Below are 27191 nucleotides of genomic sequence, written 5' to 3' on the forward strand. Positions count from 1 at the left end.
CTAACAATTGGAAAGGCAAATGATTTCGCTTGCTTATTGGCTGTGAGATGTGGGGTATGTTTAAACTCTAGACTGGTCCTGTCCAATACAATAGCCACTGGCCACAGGTAGCTATTTAAATTTCAATTTTAATCAATTAAAATTAAGTGCAATTGCGCATTCAGTTCCTCAGTTGCACTAGCCACGTTTCAAGTGCTCAAAAGCCACGTATAACTAGTGGCTACTGTATTGGATAGTGCAGAAAGTTATCTGGGACAGCACTGCTGTAAACCTGAAATCCAAAGCCTCCAAAGTCTTCTGAAGCTGTTTCCTGTCTGGTAATGGGTCTAAATTCTAATGATAATTATCACAGCACTGTAGTAGGACAGCATGTAAAAGTGCTTTGCAAATTATAAAGTGTTATATAATTTTTTTAAAATTATTGCAGTGTTGTAAAATCATAGTCTTTGACATACTAATACTTTGGCCCTTGGATCTTATAATCATGTTAACTCTTTTTCAGAAGTTGAACTATAGACCTTGAAGCTGACATTTATACTTTGTTCTTTAAGACTGAAGTACATTCCAAGTTCTGCACCACTGACAATTTCTCTTAATGAGGAAGGTACCATTTATATGTATGTATATATATATATATATATATATATATATATATATATATAAAGATATACACATGTAATATATATAATTATATAATATATGCGATTATATAATATATATAATATGAAAAGCACCACTTTCCTATAAGGACCATATCTATCAGAAATCAGTAGAAAAAATTTCCAGTCCATATGAGCTGATAAGAGTCCTAATTTTTGCCCAGTTAGAAAGTGATTACTGTGGGTTCCAGAGAAGGTGAATGAGTAACAGCCCCGGGTGCTTCAGTAACTGTCAAGTTCATTAACGCTCAGCAGCCTTAGTGACTAAATACACGTCTAACTCAGACTCCAAGACAGAATGTGACTTCTAGGTACCGACTGCTTTTCCTGAGCCCTATTTGGTTTCTTTTAGGGAACTACAAATCTATTGGTGCTTGAAGCTTTTAGGCAGCACGATGGAAAGAAGCCTGAAGAACATCCTGGTGCTTTCTTTTGGATTTCTACTTCTCTTTACTGCCTACGGAGGTCTGCAGAGTCTGCAGGTAGGTGTGTACAGTTGTCATGTGATCTTACCTTCTGAACGTCTCTGGGACTCCAAGAATTCCCGTGGCACAGACAGCGAGGAACATGGGGTTTCACCCTCCAAAATCCTCTAAAACAAACAGTGGTTTTTATGTGCAGCCCCGACTCCCAGTTCAGCGGGATTGCACAACCGTGGGTGTTTGACCCTCGGACAAGGAGAGCTGGTCTTGGGTTAGTGATAAAATCCGCTTTGCCTTTGCGTGGGTAAAAGGAGACACAAGACGAATCACTGTGAATCTGTGGTCAGGGGCAGTAATGAATTCATCAGAGGTCCTGACACCACGTAGATTCCTGCTAGATCTTCCCCCGGTAGTTCCACTTTAAGTCTGATCTTTAACCGTGAACGAAACCCCAAGGAAGCCCCAGGGCTGGTCAGGAAGCAGCCTGTCATCACGCTCTTGTGCCTTCTTCACCAGCTTCATGTTCTGTGGCCTGGGGGCTGCCACACAGTGAAGTATCTGCAAGGTTTCTGATGACAAGTTAGTGTGGTCCTGGAAGGTCTGTCAGTCAGCGACAAGAAGTAGGCGCCTACTGTGTGCACAGAGCTGAACAAGAAAAGCACGTGCAGGGGGCTCAGAGTTGGAGGTGCAGGACAAGAGAGGAGAGATTCAAATTTTCTGTCTTCATTGTTACAGTACAAACTCTTTGGACTTGTAGGTTGGCGAGGTAGCTCAGATTCAGCCCTGAATTCCAAGTGCATGTTTTCCTCAATGAAGCCCTATTCAGTCTTTTTTCTGATTAGGGTCACAGAGAATGAAATCATAGCCCATGGTGATTCCCAGAATCAAGTTGAAGGGGGAGCACAGTCTTCTTGCTTGCCAGGATAGCCCATGACTTTGTAGACATTGCTCAGAACGTTGTGATGTTGTAAAATGCTAATGTGTGTGAAACACCTGTTTTGTCATGCTGCCTTGAGCTCACGTTGAACGTAGTGTGTGCTTTCTGGAAGGAGCACTTAGCGAGACCATGGACCCATCAGTGACACTGTCCCTACAGAAGCTTGCCCCACCGGAGGAAGTCCTGCTGTCACCAGGTGGGGCAGCTCCCCTGGGTTCGGGCGTGACTGATGGGGTCAGAATTCTCAGGAAGCGGTTTTGATCTGACAGCTGCAGCTGAATGACGGCAAACTGGCCCCCTTGGAGGCCGGGGGAGGGAGTGGGGGGACCCTAGGAGCTGCCAGGAGTCCCTTCTCTCAGGCTATGACTGTGGGACGCTGAGGTCACACACAACGCGGAAGCCTCACTCAGGAAACTCTCGGAGTGGCATCTGAGTGGAGAGAGCCGTGCAGCTGAGGGGAAGGCACATTGGCCTCGACTTCTTCCCCAGGGCTCCTGGGCTGGGCACTGCTGTCACTGGGGTGGCTTCTTCCTCCTCAGAAGACCGGAGATGTTAGAGAACCAGCCCTCCTACCCTGCCGTGGAGCTATCCCAACCACCACTCCCCTCTGCTCCGTCCCCGCCCTTATCTGGCCGCATTTCCTTGCCCACTGATCCAGGACATGTAAACATGGTTTGACTCTGTCAGTCAGGACTGGCTTCGGAAACAGCAGGTAAGGGCAGGGAGGAGGGACGTGGCCTGAGGGATGGCTGGATCCCAGCCACGTTGAAGGGACCTGCCAGTCTCCATCACTTCCTCCTGCTTCCATCTGCTTGGCTTCATTCTCAGGCCCCAGCGAGGCGGCCAAGGTGGTCATAGGCATCCCCAGAGTGCCAGCCCCGGTCTGGATTCGGTCATGCACTTGCCCAGGACGCAGACACGCATCTACCGCCTTCCCCACAGCAGACGATCTCCTGTTTATTACTCAGATCTCGGTGTGCATGTCACACTCCCTTCTCCGCCTTCCCGTGCCCTGGGTCCCGCGTCTGGGTGAGGCACCCCGTGTGCACGCCAGGTCCTGTGGCCCACACCACACGGTGCCTGTGAGCTCCATGAGGCCAGGCCCTCACCACTCCGTCCGTCGCCGTATCCCCTGCCTCAGACAGCGCTCAGCACCGGATCCAGTGGATCCAATCCATTCCCCAGTATGGCGTCTGGGGCTCCTGTTGGTCTAGTCTGGCTGGCTGGCCAGCCTCACCTCACCAGAAGAGCTCAACAGCTGTGACCAAAGCAGCTGAATGCTCCTTGGGGTCTTTCCTCTCGGGATGGGGCCTCTGTAAACACACCCCCCAAACGTCCCTCCTCACCCACACCTCCCGACCTTCCCCTGGTCACCACCACATCCCGCAGGTCTCGCGAGGCCTTCACTCCTTCCAGAAAGTCTTCTGACGCCTCTGGACTGGACTTCGTGCCCTCCCAGGAGCTCGGCCCCTGAGCGTCCCCCTGCAGCACTCACTGTCACACTGCAGTGGCCGGCTGGAGGCGTCACGGGCCCTGGAAGTCCTGCCCATCCCCCGCTCCTGGGTGGTGGCCGTTGTCTTTCCCTTTTGTGTCCCAGGAGCCATACGTAAGCCTCTGTTGGTCAGGGCTTACAGTCGTCAGTCGATCGGCTTGCTGAGTGAGTTGAGGGACCGTCCTCGTTGTTTACATACAGGTCACTCCCATGGGCTTCTCCTCGGGCATGGACTTTGCAGGTTGGCTCTCCTAACACATGGAGAGACAGGTATCTGAACATGGTCATTCACTTAAAAAAAAAAGACATTTGGTTTTGAAATTTGGTTCCCACTTTGGAGATTGAAATCCGCCTTCCTTTCCAGCGGTGGGCAGCGGAACTCCATTATAAGTAACAAATGTGCCTCGCCGCCGACTGGCAGCAGGGCTGTGGGTGGAAAGGAAATTCCAGAGCAGAGCATGCTGCCAGCCTCTTATTAGCACACAAAGAGGCAAGCTCACTAATACATAAGTATTAAGAAAACAAAGGGTCCCCGCTGAACCTGTTCCCACATTGCACACTCCTAGCAACTGGAGTTAGGAGCAGAAATTTCCAGATAACCCCACTTCAGGCAGACTGTTCAACTTCTGTCTTCCAACCAGACTTTAGAATTTTCATGGGACCAGATGTTCTTCTTCTCAGTTTCAATTAATCAGCAAACATGACTAAGTACCTGTTTGGGGCAAGGCACTGGGTGAGATTCAGAAAAAGCAGAACGTTCCCTGCGCTCAAGACCCCTGGAGACCCTTGGCATGCACTTGAAGAAAGGGCACCATTTGGAAAGAGGATGAGGATGGTCAGAGTATGTTGAGGGGTGGAAAGGGAGAGAAAATCCTGGGGTGAGAACACAGCCTATGCAGTTTGGAGTCTCCAGGAGACAAGAAAGGGATGGGCGGGGAGGGCTTCAGAGAGGCCCCCGGCTGATGGGTGGGATCTTCTGTTGTGTTGTTGGGGGACCAGGCAGGAAGGAACGATAATTGTCCAGGTGTTAAAGTCCTGGCTTTGGGGTCATCTGGACTAATTAGCTGAGTGTATGATCCTACGTGATGTGTTTCTTCCCCCCGTGGAGGTAGTAACACCTGTCTCAGCCATAAAGGAGAAGGAACGTAAAAGCTCTTATTTCGGTGTCTGCACTTTGTCGACTCTCAAACAGTGGTGGTTTTCTGAGTTTTGGGCTCTGGCTTCTGCAAGGGAAGAGACCCTCTCTGCGAAGTTTTCTCCTCTGGTGTCCGGTCAGTTGTCTGGAGCACAGCAGGGACCCCCTGCACAAATGACCACAGGGTCGGGCTGAGCTGGATGTGGAAGCCAAGGAAACAGATGGCGGGACCCTTGTGAAAGAAGGTCTGGCTTCGAAGGGAAGCACTTTTCTTCCCCGCCCCCTCCTCTACCCCTCCTTTCCTCCCCCTCCCCACCCTCTTCCTGCTATTCTTCCTCCCCTCTCCCTCCTCCCCCATCCTCATCCTCCCCCTCCTCGCTTTCCCTCCTCCCCTCCCCCTCCCCCTCCCCTTCCCTCCTTCCCATCCTCCCCCTCCTGTCTCTCCCTCCTCCCCCCCCTTCTCCTCCCCCTCCTTTCCCTTTACAAGTGAAATAAATGGAGGAAGCAATTATGCTAATAGGTTTTTCTTTCACAGCAAAAGCCAAACGTCACCGCTGCCATTGCCTTTGCCTGAGCTGGCTCTGGTTACCTATTTGACCTTTTGTTCGCTTCACACCAAGCTATGCTAGGCACCAAGTGACAAATGACAAAAACAAGAAAAATGTGCATTGTGTTTACACAGTGTTAAGCTGGAGCTGCTTGCTCTGCCTCAGGCATAGCGGGAACCTTGGTCTCCGAGGAGCCTGGAGACACCCGGCTCCCTGGCGGCCCTGGCACCCCGCCTTCTCAGGGATGAGGCACGGGCTGCGGGAAGCAGGAAGCGTGAGGGCCCCTGTGCCCCAGGCCGGCCACACTGGCTGCTTCCCCCTCGTCTCCACTTGCTGATTCCCCTGGACCAGAGTTCTCCGCAGTCTGCTCCCCTCCCATCCCTCAGCTGGAGGAGAGGACGCCCGCCCAGGCAGCCGGTTGCTGGGGGTCTCCAGGACCTGGAGATGACCCAGAGCACCTAGCCCTGGCCGCCGGGCCCCTGACCGGGCTGGCCTTGTCCCCGCAGAGCAGCCTGTACAGCGAGGAGGGCCTGGGGGTGGCGGCGCTCAGCACGCTCTATGGCGCGATGCTCCTGTCCTCCCTGCTCCTGCCGCCCATCCTCATCGCGAAGCTCGGCTGCAAGTGGACCATCGTCATCTCCATGTGCTGCTACGTGGCCTTCTCCCTGGGCAACTTCTACGCCAGCTGGTACGCCCGCGTTCAGGTGCTTCCCGAAATTCCCCTCTCGGCTTCTGGGACGGGACCGTAGCGTGGCCTTCTTCCCGTATTTTCCCACCAAGGTGCCTCTGTCCCCTCTGCTGGGCCCATGCAACCCCGATTGCCCATCCTGGCCTCTCCTGAGGCCTCCAGCTTCCCTCCTGGGCCAGGGCACTTTTATGGCCCAGCAACGAGGGGAGAATCTGCCTAAGATGCGGAGGGTGAATTTCAGGGGGACTTAGCAGAATGGGACCTGTGGACCAAACCCCACACCCTCACCCCATCCCAGGGAGTGGACGCAGCAGGGCTGAAGCCAGTGCCCCGGGCCAGGCCTGAGCTCTACCTGCTCCCTGACAGAAAGGGACCCTCGGGGACCAAGCTCTGAGGGCAAGGGTCACATGCCCTCGTTCCCAGGCATACACTTACCAAGCATCTCTTTGAGGGACACCCCGCTGCCATCCAGGATGTATTGATAGGATGGCTTCACATTATTCTTTTTCTTGTTACTGTAGAGTTCTCATACAGAATCCTCGTGGAGGAGAGCGACAGCTAGATGGATAGGTAGATAGATAGATAAGTAGATAGGTAGATAGATTGATAGATAATAAATCGTCTCTAATGTACTGCTGTTAGAAATACCTAGAACCCGCCCAGCCTTATTTGTAACCCCAGTTCATCCAAACTACATCCAAACACAAAGAAACTGCACTGGCACCGAATTTCACTCTTACAAATGATGCTGAACCAGAAAAGACGCAGATTTTCACGTTCATCTGAGGCTAAGGGGCGACTCTGTCAAGCAGAGAGCACCACCAACGACACGGCAGTGCTTCACTGGGCCAGGCAAGGAGCTTCCTTCTCCCCAAATGGAGGGAAGAGCGGAGGGCCCGAGGCACCCCATGCCCGCGTTTCATTCTCAGGTACACGCTGATCCCCACTTCCGTCCTGCTGGGACTTGGAGCAGCCCCGCTGTGGTCCGCGCAGGGCACCTACCTCACCATCATGGGAAACACACACGCAGAGAAGACAGGAAAGGTCGGCAAAGACGTGGTCAGCCAGTATTTTGGCATCTTCTTCCTCATATTCCAGTCGTCTGGTGTGTGGGGCAACCTGATCTCGTCTCTGGTGTTCGGCCAGACGCCCACTCAAGGTAACGGGAAGGAAGTGGTGACCGCGGAGGGCCCCTGGTCCCTCTACACACGTCCTCGTTCAGGACTTGAGCGGGTGGCCCCGTGAGGCCGCCAGACGTGGCTCTCAGGTTGCCTGTGCCTCAGGGTCACCTGGCCCCCGGCTCTTCCCCAGACAGTCTGGGCGGGTCTGAGGGTCCGCCTGGTCCACGCGTGCCCCAGCGATTCCAGCCCTGGCCTCCCCCGAGCACAGGGGAGCCTGGGGTGCCCTGGGGAAACTGAGGGCCACTGCCTGTGGAACTCGGGTTCACGGAGCCCTTTACTATCCTTCTAGACTAAGAACGGGTCCCATGGATTTATTTTGCCACGGAATTGATCCATTCACCAGCATTTTCCATGTTACACAAAGGACCACTTATCACTTAACAGATTTGAACATTTGGTGACTGATGCTTTAATTCATCCGTCTGCCCGACCACACTCAGACAGGATTACAAAGTGTGGATCTGCTTTATGCCTGCACCCTTTGATGTCTGAGGACTTAGACCAAGGGCAGAGGAAATAAATATCTTCAGTTCTCAGGAAATTTAGTAATGGGGAAAAATGTTCTAACTCTCCTGCTATTATCAGGATCATGTCTCTCTCTCTCTGCCCTGGTCCTGTTAACCCATGTAAAGTCCCACGTTTGGGAAACTGTAATAAAAAATCTGTCTCCCCTTTTTGCTCATGTGATGTCATCACTTGCTAAGTGCATCCACAGAAGGGAACCTTTACGGTTGATAGATACCAATCGTTACTCAGTGTTGGCGTAACCGTCAGCAATCAGCCAACAGAAGCTGGGGTGAAGGTTCAGTCTCTGACATGACCGTGGTGAAGGAGCGAACGGGTTTACTTTTAAAGACATACAGACAAGTGAGCTTCAGTCTCTGCCTGATCGTAGGACACAGAATGTGAGGGCTGGAAGGCACTGTGAGAACACTGCAAGTTTTCTCAACCTTTCTAGGCTTCTAGCCTCCATGCTGCCTTCTCATCCGACAGCTGCACATCTCACTGGCCAAGGGGATTTTGCAGCATTTTATGTGATAAAATCTGTATGATGGAAACAATGAAATACTGAGTATTCTTTCCTCCATGACATCCATCCTCTCTCTCCTGAGATTCTGATGTGGGTCTACTGAGGGTCATTGATCGTTCAAATTTTATTCTTTTAATGGAGAAGAAAGCAACATTCAGAGAAGGTATGCAATAACCTGCCGGAGGTCATGGGACTGGTTCCAGATGAACCTGAGAGAGAACCCAGTGGGCCTGACACCCAGTCTAATGTACTCTAGTTCTTAATTAATTCTGAAAAGTGGACAAGGTCCAATTACGTCAAGAATGTAATGTAACAAGTCACCAACATTTATTGCACATTGGTCCAAAGTGTCTTAAAATCAAGTACACAGACACGTGCCCAATGGGAAAAGCATTCTGAGACACTGGGTCAAACGAGCCCTTGTCTCGTGACTCTGACCTACGGTGATGTCTTGTCCTCTGTGTGTCCAGGCTCCTTCTCCCTGGGCGTCTTCTTCCTTGTGTACCGTCTCCTGTCAAGTCACCCGTGTCCTCAAAGCACCTCTTTGCTTCCTCGCTCACAGGGGCCATCCCAGAGGAGCAGCTCGAGTCCTGCGGGGCCAGTGACTGCCTGGGGGCCACGGCGTCCACCAACAGCACAAACCGTCCCTCCCAGGAGCTGATCTACACCCTGCTGGGCATCTACACGGGTACGTGCTCGGCACCAGGAATCCAGGCGAAGCAAGCCCGTCGCCTTCCTGGGTTGAAAAGACCACCTGCTCACAGTATGAATAATCTCTCTTCATCTGCAAAAGCCCCACAAAATGCGTTCGGCTGGGTGGTACTCAGCCTTTTCCACACGAAATCGAATGCAGCAACCTCTGCTGACTGAGGTCTCCTGTGATGATAGAATCACTTCGCGCCTGCACCATCCAGGCCAGTAGCCATTACGTGCACTTACTTAAATTCTAATTAACCAAGGTAAAATTACTGTTCTGAGGTCACAACCGCCACGTTCCAAGTGCTCAATGGCCACGCAGGGCTACGGCGGCCCCACCAAGTGGACCACGGCCTTGGTGGGTTGGCTACTTGTGTTCTAAGTACGTCCAGGTGGATTTGGGAAGTCCCAAATCCCAGTGTTATCACCTTTTTCGGAGGAGTACGTTTGGACGGCTTCTGCTGAGAGGCTGGGTTTGGGCACGGGTCTCCCCAGCACCCACCCTCGGGCATCGGCGAGGCCTCGGGGCTCCCACTGCTGGTCACAGGGCAGCGGCAGGCACAGGACATTGGAAGTTCATGAAAGATGATTGCCCAAGGGAGTGAATTCCTAGGATGTTCTTATCCTTAGACGCTCATTTGAATGGAAAATGTTTATGTTAATAGCTTTCTAAATGACTTTACTCTTACAGATGTATCACCACTTTGACCGGGAGCACCTTTAGACTAGTTTTGTTGTGTTGTTGTTACCATTTGAAGAAAATTTAAGGGTATTCTTTGTCATTCTTGAATTCTAGAATCTGTAAAGGTCTTGGACTGTGTCCTTCTTAAAGATCAAGAGTCTGATAGGTGTCGGATTTGGTGGGACTGAGTGCAGGACTCCACCGGGAATCAAAGGTCCAGAGGCCATGTGCATGGTCAGTTTGTCTCCCCCGTGAGATAAGCTGCCACCAACACGCGGGTCTCTTCCAAGGTTGCTTGCAAGTCAGCAGTGCCAAGTGAGCCCTTCAGGCTACAAGGCAGAGCGAGCTCTGGCAGACGCCGAGCAACGTGCTAGACCTTCTGTGGCCCAGAAACCAGCCAGACAAGACCCTGACTTTCAGTGACCTTAGAGTCCAGAAGTGCCTTCAACTAACCAAAACTTGATAGGACACGTGTTTTGAACAAAGTTCCCAGTTGACATGTAGTTACATCTTCTGGGGAAATTGCGTTCTAGGGCAGCTTTGATGGGGAGGTGGTACCCAAGCCAGGTCTTGAAGGGTGAGTAGGAGTTTACCAGGCAGAGCAGGGCACGTGAACGACACTGAAGGCAGAGAAGCAGAGTAGCTGGAGGACAGGGGCCTGGAGGGGGCAGAGAGCCAGAGACGGGCGTGACCAGCTGTGGCCTTGAGTCTGGATGCCCACTTATTTGTCTTGTAAACAGAGTCTCCTGTTAGTTTAGTGTGGGCATGAGAAAAACAGCGGACAGAGAAACCAGCGCAGGGGCGATACAGTGACCCAGAGGAGGCAGGGGAGTGAGAACGGCATGCAGAGTGAGGGAGGGGCGGCGCAAGAGAGTCAGAGCGACAACTAGCAGGACTTACCCACGCACTGGACTCGGGATATGGGAGAGGATGGGCCGACATTCTGTTTGGGAAACGTTCAGCCTGATGCGAGGGCAGAACAGTGTGTCCCCTGGGTGGTTAGGGACCTTCCACAGAGGTCCTGGTTCACAGAGAATCCAGCCGCCTAAGTCCAGACGTTTATGTAAAGCAGGGACCATGCATACGTCATACGGGGGAACTCTCTTAGTATCTGGATCCTGGTTCGCAGGGCTTCACACCCTTCTTCCTTCAAGCAAGGCCATGTTACCCCAAAGAAAAAAGAATACAATAAAAAACAGAACTAAAATAAGAAAGGAGAAAAACAGACCAAAGCAAAGACAGCACCATCTCCCTGGAGTAATTTTCTAGGATGCCTGAGCTCTGTCCTCACGATGCAGCGTCTTAGCCCTACCACCAACCATTGCCCTGTCCACGCCCCTGCGGACGGCCCTGGACCGAGGGACCCTCTGGACACGCGTCTGTGTCCTGGTGTAGGTGTCGCTTCTAGTCCTACCCCCGGCCCCCGCCGCTGCATCTCAGCCCCTGTCCCGGGGAAGCTGTGTCCTGGGGCTTCTCCGAGCTCAGGCCGGGGAAGGAGCTGCGGCAGGTGGTGGGCGCTCGCAGTCAGCCGACGGGCCGGTTTGGAGGAGCGCCTGCGTGCGCTGACTTGCGTTGACAGTTAGGTGGGATCATGACCCCAGAGGACATCAGTGCCATTGTGAAATGTCTGCGGACGAGAGCCCGGCCTAATAAACTTGGTCACAAGGTTGAGTTCCCATGAAATGGAGGAGGGGACCAATGTTTAGCCAGGAGGAAAAGTAGCTGAATTACAGAGATAAAGCTTAGATGTAAAGTAGTACTCCTCTGCGTGGAAATGTGTTTATTGACTACGGACTTCTCTGGGATGCGTATGGGGACTGGTTTCCCCACCACTTCTCATGCAATTTGGAGGAGGGCTGACTCTGTAAGCCTCACGGTTTCAGTACGGCTCAGGCAGCTACACCACAGTGAGGGGCGAGCCTGCTGCCTTGGGCATCTGTGGCTACAAGAGATGGAAGAATAGTAGACAAGGATGGGGACCAATAAAGACACAAAGTGGCTCAAATCCTCTTTAAAGGGTGATGGGTCAAAGCCAGCAATAAGCGAAAAAAACTGTTCTGAAGGGTCCCGATCCCACCAGGGAGAGGAAAGACCACCACCGGTCCTGAATTCATCTGTGGATCCCAAACCACATGTATCATTATCATTGTAGATGGAAGACCAGTAGAGACATAAGAAATGACAAAGGGCCGTCAGCTTCAGTGAGGGAGCAAAAAGGTGTCCACGTAAAGAACAGGAAGATTAAACAGACATTCGTTCTCCCTCGGGAGACAGGAAGGTGGGTTCATGGCAGAGAAAGAGATCTCGTCATCACCTTCCAGAATCATGAAAGTACAGGATATCCCCTCAAGGGTGAAAGGAATAGTTGTCTTGAGTCATTTTTTGATAGATCCCCTGTTCACGTGGTCCCAAATACAAATATTGTAAAAGGGAAAATCGCCCTCTCACTGCCACCCAGCTTTCCTGCAGCCGTAAACAACCCGCATAGTCTTTAATTCTTAGACACACCTACCGCACGTCTAAACAAATACGTCTTTATGCCCCTCCTTCTCCAAATCAAATGGGAGCACAGTAGACTCCCAGCTCTGCACCTGGCCTTTCCTTTTAGCCATTTGTCTTGGGGGGAAACTTCCTATCTCCGTATGCAAAGAGCTCCTTTCCTTTCTCCAAACGCATCATCCCAGTGGGGTTGGGAGATACCCTAATACATGCAGCTCCTACCACAGGACATTTGGATGAACAGATTTGGGGTGAACACGAAGAGAAGCCGATGGTCACTTTCCGGACGGGACCCATAACCCTGGGAAAGGAGCCTAGCTGTTGGTAGAAATTACTTTGAGGATTCTGACGAGAGAAATGGTCCATGGTTAAGGGCCCTGAGGACCTCGGGGGTCTCTCCCCGGGTGTCTGTGTTTCCCATCACCTGCTCGGTGGGTGAGACAGCCCGACAGCCACAGAACCAGCACACGAGGATCGAGGCAACGTGTGTGGCCCCCGAGTCCACGTCAGGGGGCAGGGGCTCAGCCTGCCTCCGTCGCCGTAAATGTGGATTTGAAACCGACCCTCCGTTTCGAGAGGAGGAGGAGGTGAGGAGCCGAGTCCGCGCGCGTGTGCGGTGCCGCTGGCGCCCGTCGCAGCAGCCTGTCCCCTCCCTGTCCTTTCAGGCAGCGGCTTCCTGGCGGTCCTGCTCACCGCCGCGTTTCTGGAACCCATAAAAGACGCTGAGCAGAAAAGTGAGGGAGAGAAGCAAGCGCCACCGTTCTGGTCCACTTTGCTGTCGACGGTCAAGCTGTTTAGAGACAAGCGCCTGTGTCTCCTGGTCCTGCTGCCGCTGTACTGCGGCTTCCAGCAGGCCTTCCTGGCCGGCGACTACACGCGGGTAGGAGAGGAGGCCGGCGGGGGCGGCGCGGGGTCCGGGGCTGCACTGGGTCTGTCCGGCCTCAGGAGAGCCGCCGTGTGGTTAGGACATCAGCCCACCTGGGCTGGGGCCAGCCTGGGAACACCTCTCACTTGAGATGTGTTTTCAGGCAAAGGACCAAAGCTGCTTGGGAGTCATTGCATTTATTTGCCTGCATCTCACCCTGTGTCCTCATTTTAGAGTGAAAAATAGGGAAAACCATGAAATCCACGAATAACACTGAAATTCCTTATTACCTAGTTTTTAACAAATTTTTATTTTATATTGGAATATAGTTGGTTTACAATGTTGTGTTAGTTTCAGGTGTACAGCAAAGGGATTCAGTTATACATAAACACATATCTATTCTTTTTCAAATTCGTTTCCCATTTAGGTTATTACAGAATATTGAGCAGAGTTGCCTGTGCTATACAGTAGGTCCTTGTTGGTTTTCCACTTTAAATACAGCAGTGTGTACATGTCGATCCCAAACTCTCGGTCTATCCCTCCCCCCAACCCTTCCTCCCTGGTAACCATAATTCGTTCTCTAAGTCTGTGAGTCCGTTTCTGTTTTGTAAATAAGTTCATTTGTATCCTTTTTTTAGATATCGCACATACACAATATCATATGATATTTGTCTTTGACTTACTTCACTTAGTATGATAATCTCTAGGTCCATCCATGTTGCTGCAAATGGCATTATTTCATTCTTTTTAATGGCTGAGTAGTATTGCATTGTATATATGTACCACATCTTCTTTATCCATTCATCTGTTATGGACATCAGCAGGTTGCTTCCATGTCTTGGCTATTGTAAACAGGGATGTAATGAACATTAGGGTGCATGTGCCCTTTCCTACCATGTTTTTCTCTGGATATATGCCCAGTAGTGGGATTGCAGGATCATATGGTAACTCCATTTTTAGTTTCTTAAGGAACTTCCATACTGGTCTCCATAGTGGCTCTATCAATTTACATTCCCACCAACAGTGCAAGAGGGTCCCTTTTCCCCACACCCTCTCTAGCATTTGTTGTCTGTAGACTTTGTGATGATGGCTATTCTGACTGGTGTGAGGTGATTTCTCATTGTAGTTTTGATCTACATTTCTCTAATAATTAGCGATGTCGAGCATCTTTTCATGTGCCTCTTGGCCATCTGTACGTCTTCTTTGGAGAAATGTCTGTTTAGGTCTTCTGCGCATTACCTAGTTTTTAAATGATGCGTTCCAATCTAGAAACGGAGGTTGGTTTTACCCTGGTCACCCTGGCTACTCAGATACTCTTTCCCTGGATGCCCGCCTGACCCCTGCACTGCCTGCCCGCTTTGTGCCTAAAGGGGCGCCCTCTTTGGGGGTGGCTGGAGTGGTGCCCCAACGCTGGACACCAAGTGTGACCCATGTCTGGCCGACCACCTTCCATCAAGGGTCTCTCCCTGAGCCTCTGTCTCCCTAGTTCCCCTGCCCAGGTGTGATCCTGTCCTGAAGAACCTTCTCGGATGCCGTGGAAGGGAAGCCACAGATGGAGATGTTAGAGTTAGGGTCCTTTTTCCCAGAGAGTGTTGGAGAGGAGCTGGGCCTGGTGGGAGCTGGAGACAGCCAGGGTCAAGGCTGGACCCGTCAGCCTGTGTCCAAGGGGCTCCGCCCCGGAGGACCATCCTCCTCATTCAGGAAACTTCCTGCTCCATCCCCACCCCAGCTCCCTCCCGGGAAGGGTTGCCAAACGGGCAAGATAAAAGGCAGGGTAAAAATCTGAATTTCAGATAAACCACAAATATCTCTCAGTGTAAGTGTGGCCCTGAGTATTTGGACACCCAAGAGTTTCTTTGGCAACCCTACTCTTAGGACAGTCCTGTTGGGGTCTTGGAGTTTCAAAGAATGAAGACAGAATGACAAAGAGTCCTCCCGCTCTCCAGATGCAAGGGGCCTCCTAGCCAGTCTCCTGTCTGTCCCCAGCCCCGCCCCCGAGTCTGGGGCAGGAGCACTTGCTCTTCTTCTCATCTCTATGGAGATTCCCTTCCTGTTCCTTCTGTCTTCTTCTTTTTTATTAAGACTTTATTTTCTTAGAGCAGTTTTAGGTTCACAGCAAAAGTGAGCGGAAAGGACGAGAGTTCCCGCACACCCTCTGCCCCCACATGGGCACAACCTCGCCCGCTGAGCGCCTCCAGAGGGTCTGTTTGTCACAACTGAGGAACCTACATGGATACATCGTCATCACCCCGAGTCCACAGTCTACCTGAGGGCTCGTTCTTGGTGCTCTACATTCTCAGGGTTTGGACAGATGCATAATGACATGAAGCCATCATTATGGTATGGTCCAGAGGAGTTTCAAGGCCCTAAAAATCCCCTGAGCTCTGCCTGTTCATTCCCCGGCTCTGTCCTCACCCAGCTGTCTTATAGGCAGGATGGGAAATGACCCACACCAGCAAGAAGAGTTCAAATTCGCCCCTGTATAAATAACATATGGTACAGATACACGGGGAGAAGTTTGCCAGACGTCCATCCACAGCGTTCCCTGTTAGTTCTTACTCAGAAGAGGGTTTTCCTTACAAGCACCAGCAGTGTGTGTTTTCCACCCTGGGAGCTGGAGGCCCGGACAAGCTTTCGGGACAGCTTAGCAGGCCAGCGGTCACAGGGCAGAAAGCGTTTTAGCAATGGGCTGTATTCCTGGATCAAAGTGAACCCCCAAACTGCAACTTCAGAGCTCAGCCCTGGAGCAGGCCTGAGGCAGCGCAGGTGACCGGTCTGTGCTTCTCCCCCAGTCCTACACCACCTGCGCCCTGGGGATCCAGTTCGTGGGCTACGTGATGATCTGCTTCTCAGCTGTCAACGCGCTGTGCTCTGTGCTGTACGGGAAGCTGGCCCAGTACACGGGCAGGATCGCTCTCTTCGCGCTGGGTAGGTGGACCGTGGACGCAGTCCTGGGGCAGGTCTGGCTCCACTGCGGGCGATGAGAGCGTGTGCGATGAGGGCCAGGGTTGGGGTAAGGACGGGGTTTGGTGGAGGCACAGAAAGGGGGGCCCACACCCGCCGTGGGGGCCATGGGGTCAGGCAGGAGACAGGGAGCCTTCCAGAAGGAGGAGATCTATGTTCACGTGGTGGATGAAGCTGGCCTTCTAAACGGGCATCACCTTCTGTTTTTCTTGAGGGAACAAGAAGAATCGGAGACAGCGTGAATAAGGAGAAATGAGGGTGTTAAGGAGACAGCTACCTGGTGGTCCAGTCAAGGCCCAAAGGGTCTGTGGTGATGCAGCAAGAGGGAGGGAACACACTAACCATTGGTCAGTGCTCACGGGGGGCCAAGTAATTTGCTTTACATTGAGGAGAGAACAGAGAAGCTTAGTAACTTGCCCAAGGTCACACAGCCTCGGGGAACCCAGGATGCACCTGCTCTTTCTGCTCCTTGGCAGTCCCTGAGGGTCATAAGCTGCTCTGTTCCCACATTCGAGGGACACCACAGTGTCTGCAGAATCACGAGGCCAGGACTTAGGACCCATTATGAGAAAGTCAGGAGGAATGAGGAAGTTCTCCCCCAGCCTCTCCCTCCTTGTCCTGTTTGGAAGCCCCAGCTCCCAGGCTGGGGGCACCCCTTCCCGTCCCCTCCTCATGCCCCTTACTCAGTGGGAAGCAGGGGTTCCCACCACTCGCTCCTAATGAGAAGCCCTTCTCTCTCCCACTCTGAACCCCCATAATCTGGGGCCCCCTCTGCCCAGCAAGGCGACACTTTCCTCTAAGACACAGAGGTGTGTCACCCCGAGGCCCCCAACCCATGATGTGGAGGCCAGAGGTGGACGGAATCGCACACCTGCCAGGCGTGCCCTGCATTTCACCTGCAGTCTCCGTGTGCCTCGTCAAACCCCACCTGAAGAAATCAGTCTGGATTATTTTAGGAAACATCATTCCAGCCTGGAAGCAGATGATCAGAAGACTCGTCCCATAGCACAGAGTGTCTGAGAGAAGCCCCTTCCCCGCTGCTCACAGGTGCCGTGACCCAGCTGTCCTGCTTCATCGCCCTCCTGCTGTGGAAGCCTCACCCCCGCCAGCTGCCTTTGTTCTTCGTGTTTCCCGGCCTCTGGGGCATGGCCGACGCCGTCTGGCAGACACAGAACAATGGTGAGTGCCCGGCACAGAGCCATTCCTGCTCAGGGGGCCCCGCCTTGGCCAGTCATGGGGGGACACGTGGTGGGTGGAGGGTCCCCCAGGGGGACGTGGTGACATGTGCGATAAGGGCAGTGGAGCGGGGACCGCACAGGCGGGAGGGCTCCAGGTCCACACCGGGGATTTGCAGCGCTTTCTCTGAGCATCTACTCAGATCCATGATGTCCACGAGAAAAGGTACCAAGTGTGCAACTTTCTTTCCTGAAATGATGGTTCCTTCGTGCTTCCCCCGGAAGAGCTGCTCTGAGCTGTGTCCTCCCCGTGTTCTCCGCCCTGGTGTCTGGGGAGGACGGCCGCTCTCAGCTGAGGTCGGGGACAGGCGGAAGCGCCTACAGGTTACCGTGACAACGTCCCTGCAGTGGCTCTGGGGCTCGGGGTGGGTGTCAGTCTTCGGGAGAACGGAGTTAAGGGCGGAGGGGTCAGCAGAGGCTTCATGCTGGGGGCCAGGCCCGAGATCGTCCTCCAGGCCGCGGGGAGCCTGGGGGAGGCAGGGAGGTGGGGAGGCCGGGAGGGAGCCGTCTCTGCCGCTTTGGTGCCGTAACGGGCCTCCACAGACGGGGCGGGGGGAGCTTGTGAACAGCAGACATGTGCTGCCCAGAGCTCTGGGGCTGGACGTCCAGGGTGAACGCACCGCAGCTTCGGTGTCCGGAGGGCTGGTCCACAGAGGCTCTCTCTCGCCGTGTCCTCGCGCAGAGGCAGGGGCGAGGGGCCGATCTGGGGCCCCTTCGCAAGCGCACTGACCCCTCCCTGAGGGCCACCCCCACGACCTCGCCCCTCCCGGAGGCCGTCGCCTTGGGGTTTCAGCATGTGTCTCGGGGGGGACACTGAGAGGAGAGGCTGGCTGGCCCGACGTACCGCTGCAGGGTCCACTTTCATTCGCTCAGCAATGGTGGAAGCAGCGGCAAGGGTTTAGGGGTCACTGCTGCCGCGACGCAGGGGACGGTGCGGACCCACGGGGAGGTGGAGGGCAGCGCCCGGGGTGGGGGGAAGGAGGCCGAGGGGCGGAGCTTGTGGACGCAGGGACTCAGAGGTCCCGGGGCCAGGCTGGGCATCGGGATCCCCAGGCTGAAGGCGGCAGACGAGCCCACAGACCGGCAGGGCTGGACGCGTCCACTGAGCGGCTTGGCTTGAGCTTGAACGCGACACAGAGAGAGGACTCCGGCGGGGGGACCCCGCACTGAGAAGGGGCTGTTCGGGGCGCGTATCACTTACGATTGTTTCATTATTTCAGGCTGTGCCGCAGGGCATGCGGCATCTTAGTTCCCCGACCGGGGATTGAACCTGGGCCGCCGCGGTGAAAGCGCCGGGTCCTCACCACCGGACCGCCCAGGAACTCCCTCTCTTAGGATTTTAGGTTCAGAGGGAAGGGCTGTGAGGGGAGGAGGAGGGAGACGGGAGGAGCCAGGAGAGGAGGCCGAGAAGCCGGGGGAGGGAGGCCCCTGGCCGGGAGGGGAGGGGGGAAGGCAGTGAGAAGGATGGATACGGGCCCCTTTGTCACCACGGGGAAAGGAGCTAAGTTCACGCCTGAGACACGTGGCTTCCTAGAGGAGCCACAGCCAGCAGCGACCTAACAGACCGTCCCCACCACGAGGCGGCCGTCAGTCCCGCGAGGATTCGTCCCCGACGTAGCCCAGCCGGGCGGCGGCGCCCTCAGCGCACCGCTCCCTGCAGAAGCGCGGCCGCCTGCAGAGGCCCGGGCCTGGGGCAGAGCGGGACTCGGGCGCGGAGGTCCAGCCGCAGCCTCGGCCGATGCTGCCGAGAGGGCGGGTGAGAGGCGAGGCGGGCAGAGCCGCTGAGGGCAGGGCGGCCCCGCCAGCGCGGGGGACGGGAGAGCTGCCCTCAGGCCGCCGAGAGCGCTGAGCGTGGCCAGTGCTGTCCGGCGCCCTCGGGGGCCCTGCAGCCCGACACAGCGGCGGGTGGGACGGCCAGCAGACGTTCGACAAAGGCCTCGGAGGCCAGGCTGTGGACGTGAGGGACACGGGAGAGGCAGGCGCGGGGCATCAGGGGAAGAGGCCCCGGCAGCCCCGAGCGCGCGGGGAGCTGGACGGCCGGAGCCAGGCCTGGGGCGGAGGCCCAGGGTCCAGACGGTGCGCGGAGGGAGCTCTTCCCTGGGCTGCGAGGGCTGCAGCGGGCGGGAGTCCGGGTCGCCCCGGCGGATGGGAAGGGAGCGGCCGCAGCCCGGGAGGAGACGCCCAGCCGAGGCCCGGGGAGGCCTCCTGTGATCGCCGGCTGCCCGCGCGTCAGGAGGCGCCCTGGGGTGGCGGGTTGGCGGTGTGTCCTGCCAGGGGATGAGCCGTAGCTGAGTGGGTCTGGGAGGGAGACCACGGGAGGGAGGGGAGTAGGGGGCTGGCGGACGGCCCGTGGAGGACAGGGAGGGCGGCTTGTGCTCTGTGTGACCTAACGGGACGAGGGCTGAGGACGGGAACCCTTGGCCCTGAGTTTCCCGAACCACCTATGGCCCTGGCCCGGGGGAGAGTGTCGGAGGCCCCAGGAGGTGAGCCGTCTACACAGCCAGCATCCTGCAGATGCATGAGCCTGGGGCCCGAGGTGGATTTGGCTCAGAAGAGAGCCTCTTCCCTTGGAAGCACCACCCACCCTTCAGCCCTTATCGGGGAAACACCTGGGACTGGAAATTGGGTCAGGCCAATCCACAAGCCAGCCACAGGCCAGCGTTTCCAGGGACGGGAGGCCTGGCCGCTGTCCCTACACCCAAAGAGGACAAGTGCACGTGGCCTCACCCATGGTGGACTCAGTACTCCAGGATGGCCCCTGCTTACGATCTCAGTTGTTGCCAGCTTATGAAACAGCTGAAAACATCACTGAACAAACCCAGTGCTGTTGGAACCAAGGGGCTTGGGTTTCACAATCTTGGCAGGAGGCTCTCCTGAAGTTCTGAACCCGGTGACAAAGGTGTGTTAGGCTCAGTGCCATAATCTGGTGTGTTTGGACAAAGGTCGGTTGGTGGAAGCAATGACAAACTAGTCTCAGGCTGGGCTGCAATGTTGCTCAACAGAAGAAATACTGAATCGGTAGAGGAGAGGTACACAGACACCACGTTAGCTTTTCTTGGCAGTGCAGCCTTCTAAACGAGTGTAGGTCACAACTTCCCCCGTAGGAATCTTAGGCATTTTCCCCAGGGAGCGTCAGGAGAGAATTGCTTTCAACATCCCAGAGGAGGTGTGAAAGACCCCACTAGTTTACTGAACAGTCCAAATGCTTCTGCCGTCTTGCTTTCTAATTAGCTGACATCTCTGAGCTCACTTGAATTTTTTACAGTATTTACACGTTAGACGTCAGCAGCCACGCAGGAGTCCATACAGTAATTCCTCAGGTGCTTCAAATGATGGCAAATAAAATGTTTGGTTTTCTTTCTCCCTGAGATATAGGAGTAATTGCTTTAACTCTCCTTTTTGTTCCACGGACATGAGAGACCGTCAGGCAGAGCCTTTGTCAAAATTGTGCAGAGTTACATGAGGTCCAGTGAATAACTTGGATAAAGACCTCCTTGAATAAGGAATGCTAATTTAAAGTGAATTATTTCTGTCTTTTTGTTCAGATCAAAAGTAATTTGTTTCAAGGAAAAATCAGTTGCTGGGGAAGATTGTTCTTTTCGTGTACGATTTGAGAACTTCTTTTGGCGTCTATACTGGCAATCGTCTTGGCTAGGAGGGATGTTTTAATGACCGAGTTCCCTGCAGGCTGGCTCCACCAGGCTCTCTCGGGCTCGCCACCCTGCAGCGTGGTCCATCCATACTGTCTCTGTATTTTCAAAAACTGGAAATTTTGTGTAGCTTTTGCCACCTCCCAAGATCAGCTCTCTCTCATTTTTGCTTTTTCAATAGCAAGTTGGATTTCTAATCCTATTCTCCCTGAACGTGCCTCTCTTCTAAGAAGATACGTGAGCCAAATACTTTCCTAGTTAATGAGACTGGAGACAAGTCAGTACAATTTAACCCTCCTTTTCAGTCATCACCTCTCAGTTGAAAAACTGATGTTACAGTTCTCCAGTTTAGAGGCAAGTCAGGGGCGAGAAGCATCCAAGCCCCTCCGTCCTGGGGCAGAACCGTGCTTCTCGCTGCTTGTGTTCCCACTGGGCTCCAGGGATCCCTCCGGCCGTTGGAGCCCGTCATCTGGGCGGCTTTCTGTTTATCCGCCCTGACAGTTCACGAGAGATGGGTACCGTTGCCATGGCAACCCTTGCGAGCCAATGCCTGCACTTGAGATTCAGAATGTCTGGCCTAAAAATACTCTTCTGCCCTGTCAGCCACCAAAGAGGCTGTTTTCAGGTTGATAAACTCAAAAAATCTGTCTTCTCTTACATGTCCAGTTCATGTATCCCGTCTTTTCCAACCAAACAAGACTCATTCACATCCTGTCATCCAAGGACAGGACAGGGGTTAGCATCCGGTCACTTTCACCTGCTGCCTTTCCCAGGTCAGGCTGCGAGCAGGCTTTTTTTTTCCTTTTTCTTTTGAAATAATCTTAGATCAACAGAAAAGTTGCCAAGACAGTACAGAGTTCCCATATACTGTTCACTCTGTTTCCCTTAATTCGAACATCTTACAAAACTGCAGTACATTTGTCAAAACCAAGAAATTAATGTTGGTACATAACGAAACTTCAGACTTTATTCAAATTTCTCCAGCTTTCCCCCCCACCATCCTCTGTGTGCTCCGGGATCCCAGGCAGGCACCACGTGACACGTAGGCATCACATCTCCTTTGTCTGGTCTGTGCCAGTTTCTCATTTTTCTTTGTTTTTGATGACCTTGACTTTTGGAGAATACTGGTCAGGTGTTTTGTAGACTGTCCCTTAATTTAGGTTCATCTGATGTTTTCTCGTAATTAGGCTAGAGCTAAGGGTCTTGGGGAGGAAGACCCCAGAGTGAAGTGCCTTTCTCATCACATTGATCGGGGGGCACAGGACAGCACATAACTGGTCACTGATGCTGTGGACCTTGATCGCCGGTCAAGCCAGGGTCTGGCTCCTCCCACGCAGAGGGCTACTCTTCCCTTCCACTGTCAGTTCTTTGGAAGCCAGTCACCAAGGCTACAATTCAGGGGGAAGTAATTACCCCTCACCTCCTGGAAGGGGAGTGTGTACGTGCATTAGGTATAATTCTTCTAGGACGAACATTTGTCCCTTCTCCCCAGTTTATTTAGCTATTTACTCAAAAGTTTGTCTACATCAGTATGGGCTCATGTATTTATGGTATCCTTTGGGTTACAATCCAATGCTACGTTACTCACTCCTTTGCTCTAATTGTTCCAACTTTGGCGATTGGGGTCTTTCCCGTTGGCACCTGTGTCCTTTCGACTCGCCCCCCCTCCCCACCACTACCAATTTTTTTTTTTTTTAGTACTTCCTCACTGTTAGGCACTCCAGAATAGTCTAGGCTCATCCGGTAACTCCTGTGCCAGCCCTAGATTAGCCATTTCTCCAAGAAACCTGGGTATGTGTTATTGGGGAACGGTGTTAGGAAGTAAGATCTGAGTGCGGGGTGTGCTCATTGCTACTGAGACGACACTGTTTCTAGGCGCTCTCGGTGGACGGAGTGAGGACATGGGCGTATGCTTGCTGGCCCACATATATGCACACACATCTATTTACTTCTGTATCTGCATATCTATCTATCTATCCATCATCTATCTATAAAACAAGGCTGAACTCCCACTGATGTCCCAGCACACGGGCTCATTCTAGCACCCCCTTCTCCCCCCTTACCCCACTGCTGATCTGTAACTTCTTCCTTTGACAGTGAGAAACCCAGTTTCCACTCTGTATACCACATTGCTTATTTGTTCAATCTGAATTCACATGTAATTTCAGAACTGTTGAACTATTGCTTTGAGACTACTTTTCTTTTTAATGTCTTTCCCCTCTGCCCTCTGTGTCCTTAACTGTTGGAATTTGACACAATGAATGTGCTGCTTTCTTTACGTTTGGATTAAAATAGGAAACGGATCATGAGTAATTTCCCCAAAAGCCTGACTTTGTTTGATTATGACTGGCTCTGCCATCTCCTCCTCAGGCTGGGCCATATTCCCAAATGCGGGCAAATGGAGTCCCCCAGATTCCCTTTCTCTGCGTTTTCTTAGCCGGCAATCCTGGCTGCTGACATCAGCCTCCTGCTGCCCTCGATCCAGCCTCTCCTGGACACAGCCATCTGAGGAGGGGCACGGGAGGAGCCCTTCCCTCTTGTCCAGCTGTCACACGTCTCCTTCCGTCTCTGTCGTTCATCCAGAGGCACAGCCAGCTTCCCACAGACTTCTGGGTTCCAGGTCCTCCCGGTGAGGGCTCCTCCTGCCTCCCAAACTGCTGAGTTGCTCTGCACGCAAGGCTGCGAGCTCACAGTCACCCTGGACCTCTCTTCCCTGCTGGTGGGTCCCCTCACCGGGGTCACATTTCAGAATCAGACTCAGAGAATGGCAAGCTCTTCATTTGGCATTTGGCTCTGGGGGCCCAGAAAGTTTAAGTTTATGGGAAAACCTCAGGAAGCTAAGGAGCCCATAGCCACTTAAAAGGCTGAACTGGACTTGAACCAGAACTTGCCCAGGAGAGAGTGGGCAGTGGATCCCCTTATCCTGGAGCACAGTGGTTTATGATTGTCACGACCTAAACTTAACCTTGAAATCGCCTAAAGACACCAACCTATAGATCAAAAACGTTGACTTAAAGCTAGAGTTGGCTGTGTTACTGGATTTTCAAAGCATCAGGGTGCATTTGTCAGGTACCACAACCTGCTAAGGGAGCAGCTGGACCTTTTTGCCAGAGAACAGGACATAATCCACCACTTGTAGCCATAGTGTCTCACCTTGGAGTTTCTTCTCTAGCATCTTGTTTTGGGGTCCTATTTTAGAGTCACCCTCCGAAGAAAGACAAGAGACCTTTAAGTAATCTCAGAAGTTAAGTCCCAGGGTGTGGTTATTAGGTTCTCTTTGTGCGTTAACTTCCATTAGGGAGGGCGCTTTGCAGACCCCACACAAGAAGCACACCTCCTTCTGAATGTTCCAAACGGCCTCCAGTTTTCCCAAATAGGCATGTGTTGTTTAAAATGTGTATCTTACGTCATATCTTATATCTGCCCGATGGACCCCCGTCCTGGGTGGTTCCTGCGCAGATGAACATCTGAGTAACCAAATGCCAAGGGGCGTCTCCTGGGCGTTGACATTTCCAGGCAGGGCTGCAGGAGACCTTGCTGCCGCCCTCAGACCTTTCCCCCCGGTGCTGGAGGGGCCCCTCCCCGCTACAAGCCTCTCCTCTCCTGTTCTAAACACGGGGAGAAGGGGAGGGGTAGAAGGAAAGGGGCAAAGTTAAAGGAACAGAATGAAAGCTGAAAAATGAATATGTGCGTGAAAGTTCCGCCATCAGCTCCCCCCGCCACAGCTGCCCGCCCTGCAGGCGGGACAGTTCTGAGGACACGTCCACCGCTCTGCAGACTGCGCCTGCCCCTGGGAATGAAGGACTCCGGGGGCAGATTCTGTCTGGTCCCGCTGGGCTCCGGGCAGTGGGCTGTCTGCTCATCCCCACCGCGCTGGAGCCCACGCTTGACATTTTGGTTCACGCATCATCTGACCCACGTGCAAAGGGGGTGCCTTGGCCCATGCCGTGCTGTGTGTGGTCGCGTGTCCTGTGTTACGTGGACTGCCTCACCAGCGTGGGCTTTGGGGTTGTACGGGGAAGGGGAGAAGAGGAAGCAGCAGCTCTCCCCCCAGGACCGCCCACCGTTTACTTGGGTTACTGTTTATCCTTTGAGAGGCGTGCTGACCCGCAGGGTGTGCTGACACTGCAGGACCGGGCTCGGCGTTTTGCCACTTCATGAGTCACCGTCCACCCATGCGTCCACTCAGTCATTCAATAAGGATTTTCGCTGACACTGGGTTGTGCTGGAATTATCATTCCAGATAAGATGGGTTCCTGCCTCAGGGAACCCACGGCCTAGCAGAGGACAGGGGGAGGCAGGGAAAGTCCATCAGCCAAAATGGCAGGCGTGGTGACCAGGCAGCTCTGGAGAGTGCAGCAGGACATTGGCCGGGATGCTCAGGCCGGTCCCCCTGTTGAAAACTTTCCCTGCCTAAGTGTCCACCTTCCAGACACACTGCCGTCTCGCTCACGTCCTGGGGATGGGGTTGATTCTCATTTGGCAAAACTTTACCACACTGCAAACAGGAACAGAAAGTCATTTACCTTCACCTAGAAGCATTATCAGACTGTACTAGTTTGCTAAGGCTGCCGTGATAAAATACAGCAGAAATGGAGACTTGAGGTCTGAGATCCAGGCGTGGCAGGGCTGTTCCCCTGAGGCCTCTCTCCTGGGTGTGTACTCGGCCGTCTCCTCCCCCCGTCCTCATGTGGCCATCCCTCTGTGCATGTCTGTGTCCTGACCTCCTCTTCTTATATGGACACCAGTCACACGGGATTAGGACCCCCCCTGATGATCTCCTTTAACTTGATCACCTCTCTAAAGGCCCAGCTCCAAATACAGTCACACTCTGAGGTCCTGGGGGTCAGAACTAGCACATGTGGATTTGAGGGACACAGTTCAGCCCCAATCACAGACTCAGGTCATTTCTCTCCCAAACCTTCAGACAACCACCCAAGGGGGTTTGAGTCTCTTCATCAGGAACTCGGTGTGGGGCAGTCTCACTTGAAGGCTTCAGCTGGCTGAACGCTCTTACCCCTAAAGCCTCCAGGATGGGAAGGAAAGGCCCACACGGTGGTAATCCCCTTACCCTGCGGCAGGCACCAAAAACCCCACGGTTGAATCACTTATGTACTATGCACTTCCCCTAAGTGCAGGAATGAATGGCCTTCCCCCTCACGACTACGGCCTTTGTTTGTCTTCACTCTGGGGCATCTCGCCTTCACCGACACGGGTCCCATCTCTCGGCCTTGCTTTTCTTACCTGCGAAGCTCGGGCTTGGGCCACATTCCCTACAGGGCTAACTTTCATCCGTTCTGTTTCTTGTATATATGATGGGTCTTCACTGCTGGAGAACATCACCTGCCTTGCTGCCATCCACAACGTGAAATAATTCCAGTTTTTACAAAGGAAGGTCCTGGTTTTATTGGGAAAACTGGGCCGTGGGGAAGCTGCATATTTTCGGCAATAATCAGAAAGGTCGTTTGCGGTTTTACAGCCACGTTTTCACCCGTCTCTCCCCTGCAGCTCTTTTCGGGGTCCTGTTTGAGAAGAACAAGGAGGCCGCCTTTGCCAGTTACCGCCTGTGGGAAGCCCTGGGCTACGTCATCGCGTTCGGATACAGCACGTTTCTGTGTGTCAGCGTCAAACTCTACGTCCTCCTGGGCGTCCTGAGTCTGGCCATGGCGGCATATGGAACTGTCGAGTATCTGGGGTCCAAGAAGGTGGCCAGGCTGCTCACCGAAGAGCAGACAAAACCAGCTGAGGAAGGAGTAACACAGACAAAAATGTGAAGCAACAAACCCCATGGTGGATGAACCCAGAGCATATCGGCGGAAGAGTTTTACCTGAAGATGCCTCAGAGTTTATAGTTGATTCTTTACGACTACTTCAACGATATTTCATTTTTTACGTGAATTTTTTTTCTATTTTATCAAATTTTTCAGTCCACCCTCTCATCCATAGAGATCCAGAGTATATGTGAAAGAAATAAACTCAGGGTACAATCAGCCACTCGGAACCTGCCTAGAGTCATGGGGGTAACAGCTTATGCTTGTTTTTGTTGTTGTTGTTAAGAATTGGAAGGCTGCTTTAAAAATGCGGCCCAACACCATCATTTTACAAACAGGTAAACTGAGGTCCAGGCAAGTCAGTGACTACCTCTCAGAGTCAGCAAGTGACAAAGCCAGACTAGGGTTTATGTCTCTTGAAACTTATAGAGTATGAGTTTCTAAATAAATGCAATTACCCTATGGACTTGACTCTTGTCCACATACTTTGGACACGCACACACAAGTCATCACATTACCCTGTTGTAGACCATTGGAGACAACAGGCAAAAGTAATTTCCAGGGCTTCCCTGGTGGTGCAGTGGCTAAGAATCCGCCTGCCAATGCAGGGGACATGGGTTCAAGTCCTGGTCTGGGAAGATCTCACATGCCGTGGAGCAACTAAGCCCGTGCGCCACAACTACTGAGCCTGTGCTCTAGAGCCTGTGAGCCACAACTACTGAGCCTGTGTGCTGCAA

The 27191-nt window shown here is 53.2% G+C and overlaps 1 protein-coding gene across 2 annotated transcripts; it reads left to right on the top strand.

The window, feature by feature from the left end:
- Positions 1–26457, top strand: UNC93A (unc-93 homolog A). Of its 2 annotated transcripts, XM_007186058.2 has the most exons (9): positions 1–54; positions 1012–1141; positions 5700–5881; positions 6811–7040; positions 8655–8780; positions 12635–12849; positions 15627–15762; positions 16846–16977; positions 26192–26457. In XM_007186058.2, the coding sequence occupies exons 2-9, from the start codon at positions 1055–1057 to the stop codon at positions 26455–26457; spliced, it is 1374 nt and encodes a 457-aa protein (XP_007186120.1). In that variant the 5' UTR covers positions 1–54; positions 1012–1054. The 2 variants fall into 2 exon arrangements, with proteins under 2 accessions (XP_007186120.1, XP_007186119.1); XM_007186057.2 differs by lacking the exon at positions 1–54 and having other exon boundaries at positions 911–1141.
- The last annotated feature ends 734 nt before the right edge of the window (positions 26458–27191 follow it).

This window comes from Balaenoptera acutorostrata, chromosome 14 (genome assembly GCF_949987535.1).
Source record: "Balaenoptera acutorostrata chromosome 14, mBalAcu1.1, whole genome shotgun sequence".
NCBI lineage: Eukaryota > Metazoa > Chordata > Mammalia > Artiodactyla > Balaenopteridae > Balaenoptera > Balaenoptera acutorostrata.

Bases quoted from the DNA above. Each gene is read 5' to 3' on its own strand.
- UNC93A (XM_007186058.2), top strand. From the start codon at position 1,055: ATGGAAAGAAGCCTGAAGAACATCCTGGTGCTTTCTTTTGGATTTCTA. The intron at 12,850-15,626 runs GTAGGAGAGGAG...CTTCTCCCCCAG, and splicing joins TGGCCGGCGACTACACGCGG to TCCTACACCACCTGCGCCCT. The intron at 16,978-26,191 runs GTGAGTGCCCGG...TCTCCCCTGCAG, and splicing joins CTGGCAGACACAGAACAATG to CTCTTTTCGGGGTCCTGTTT.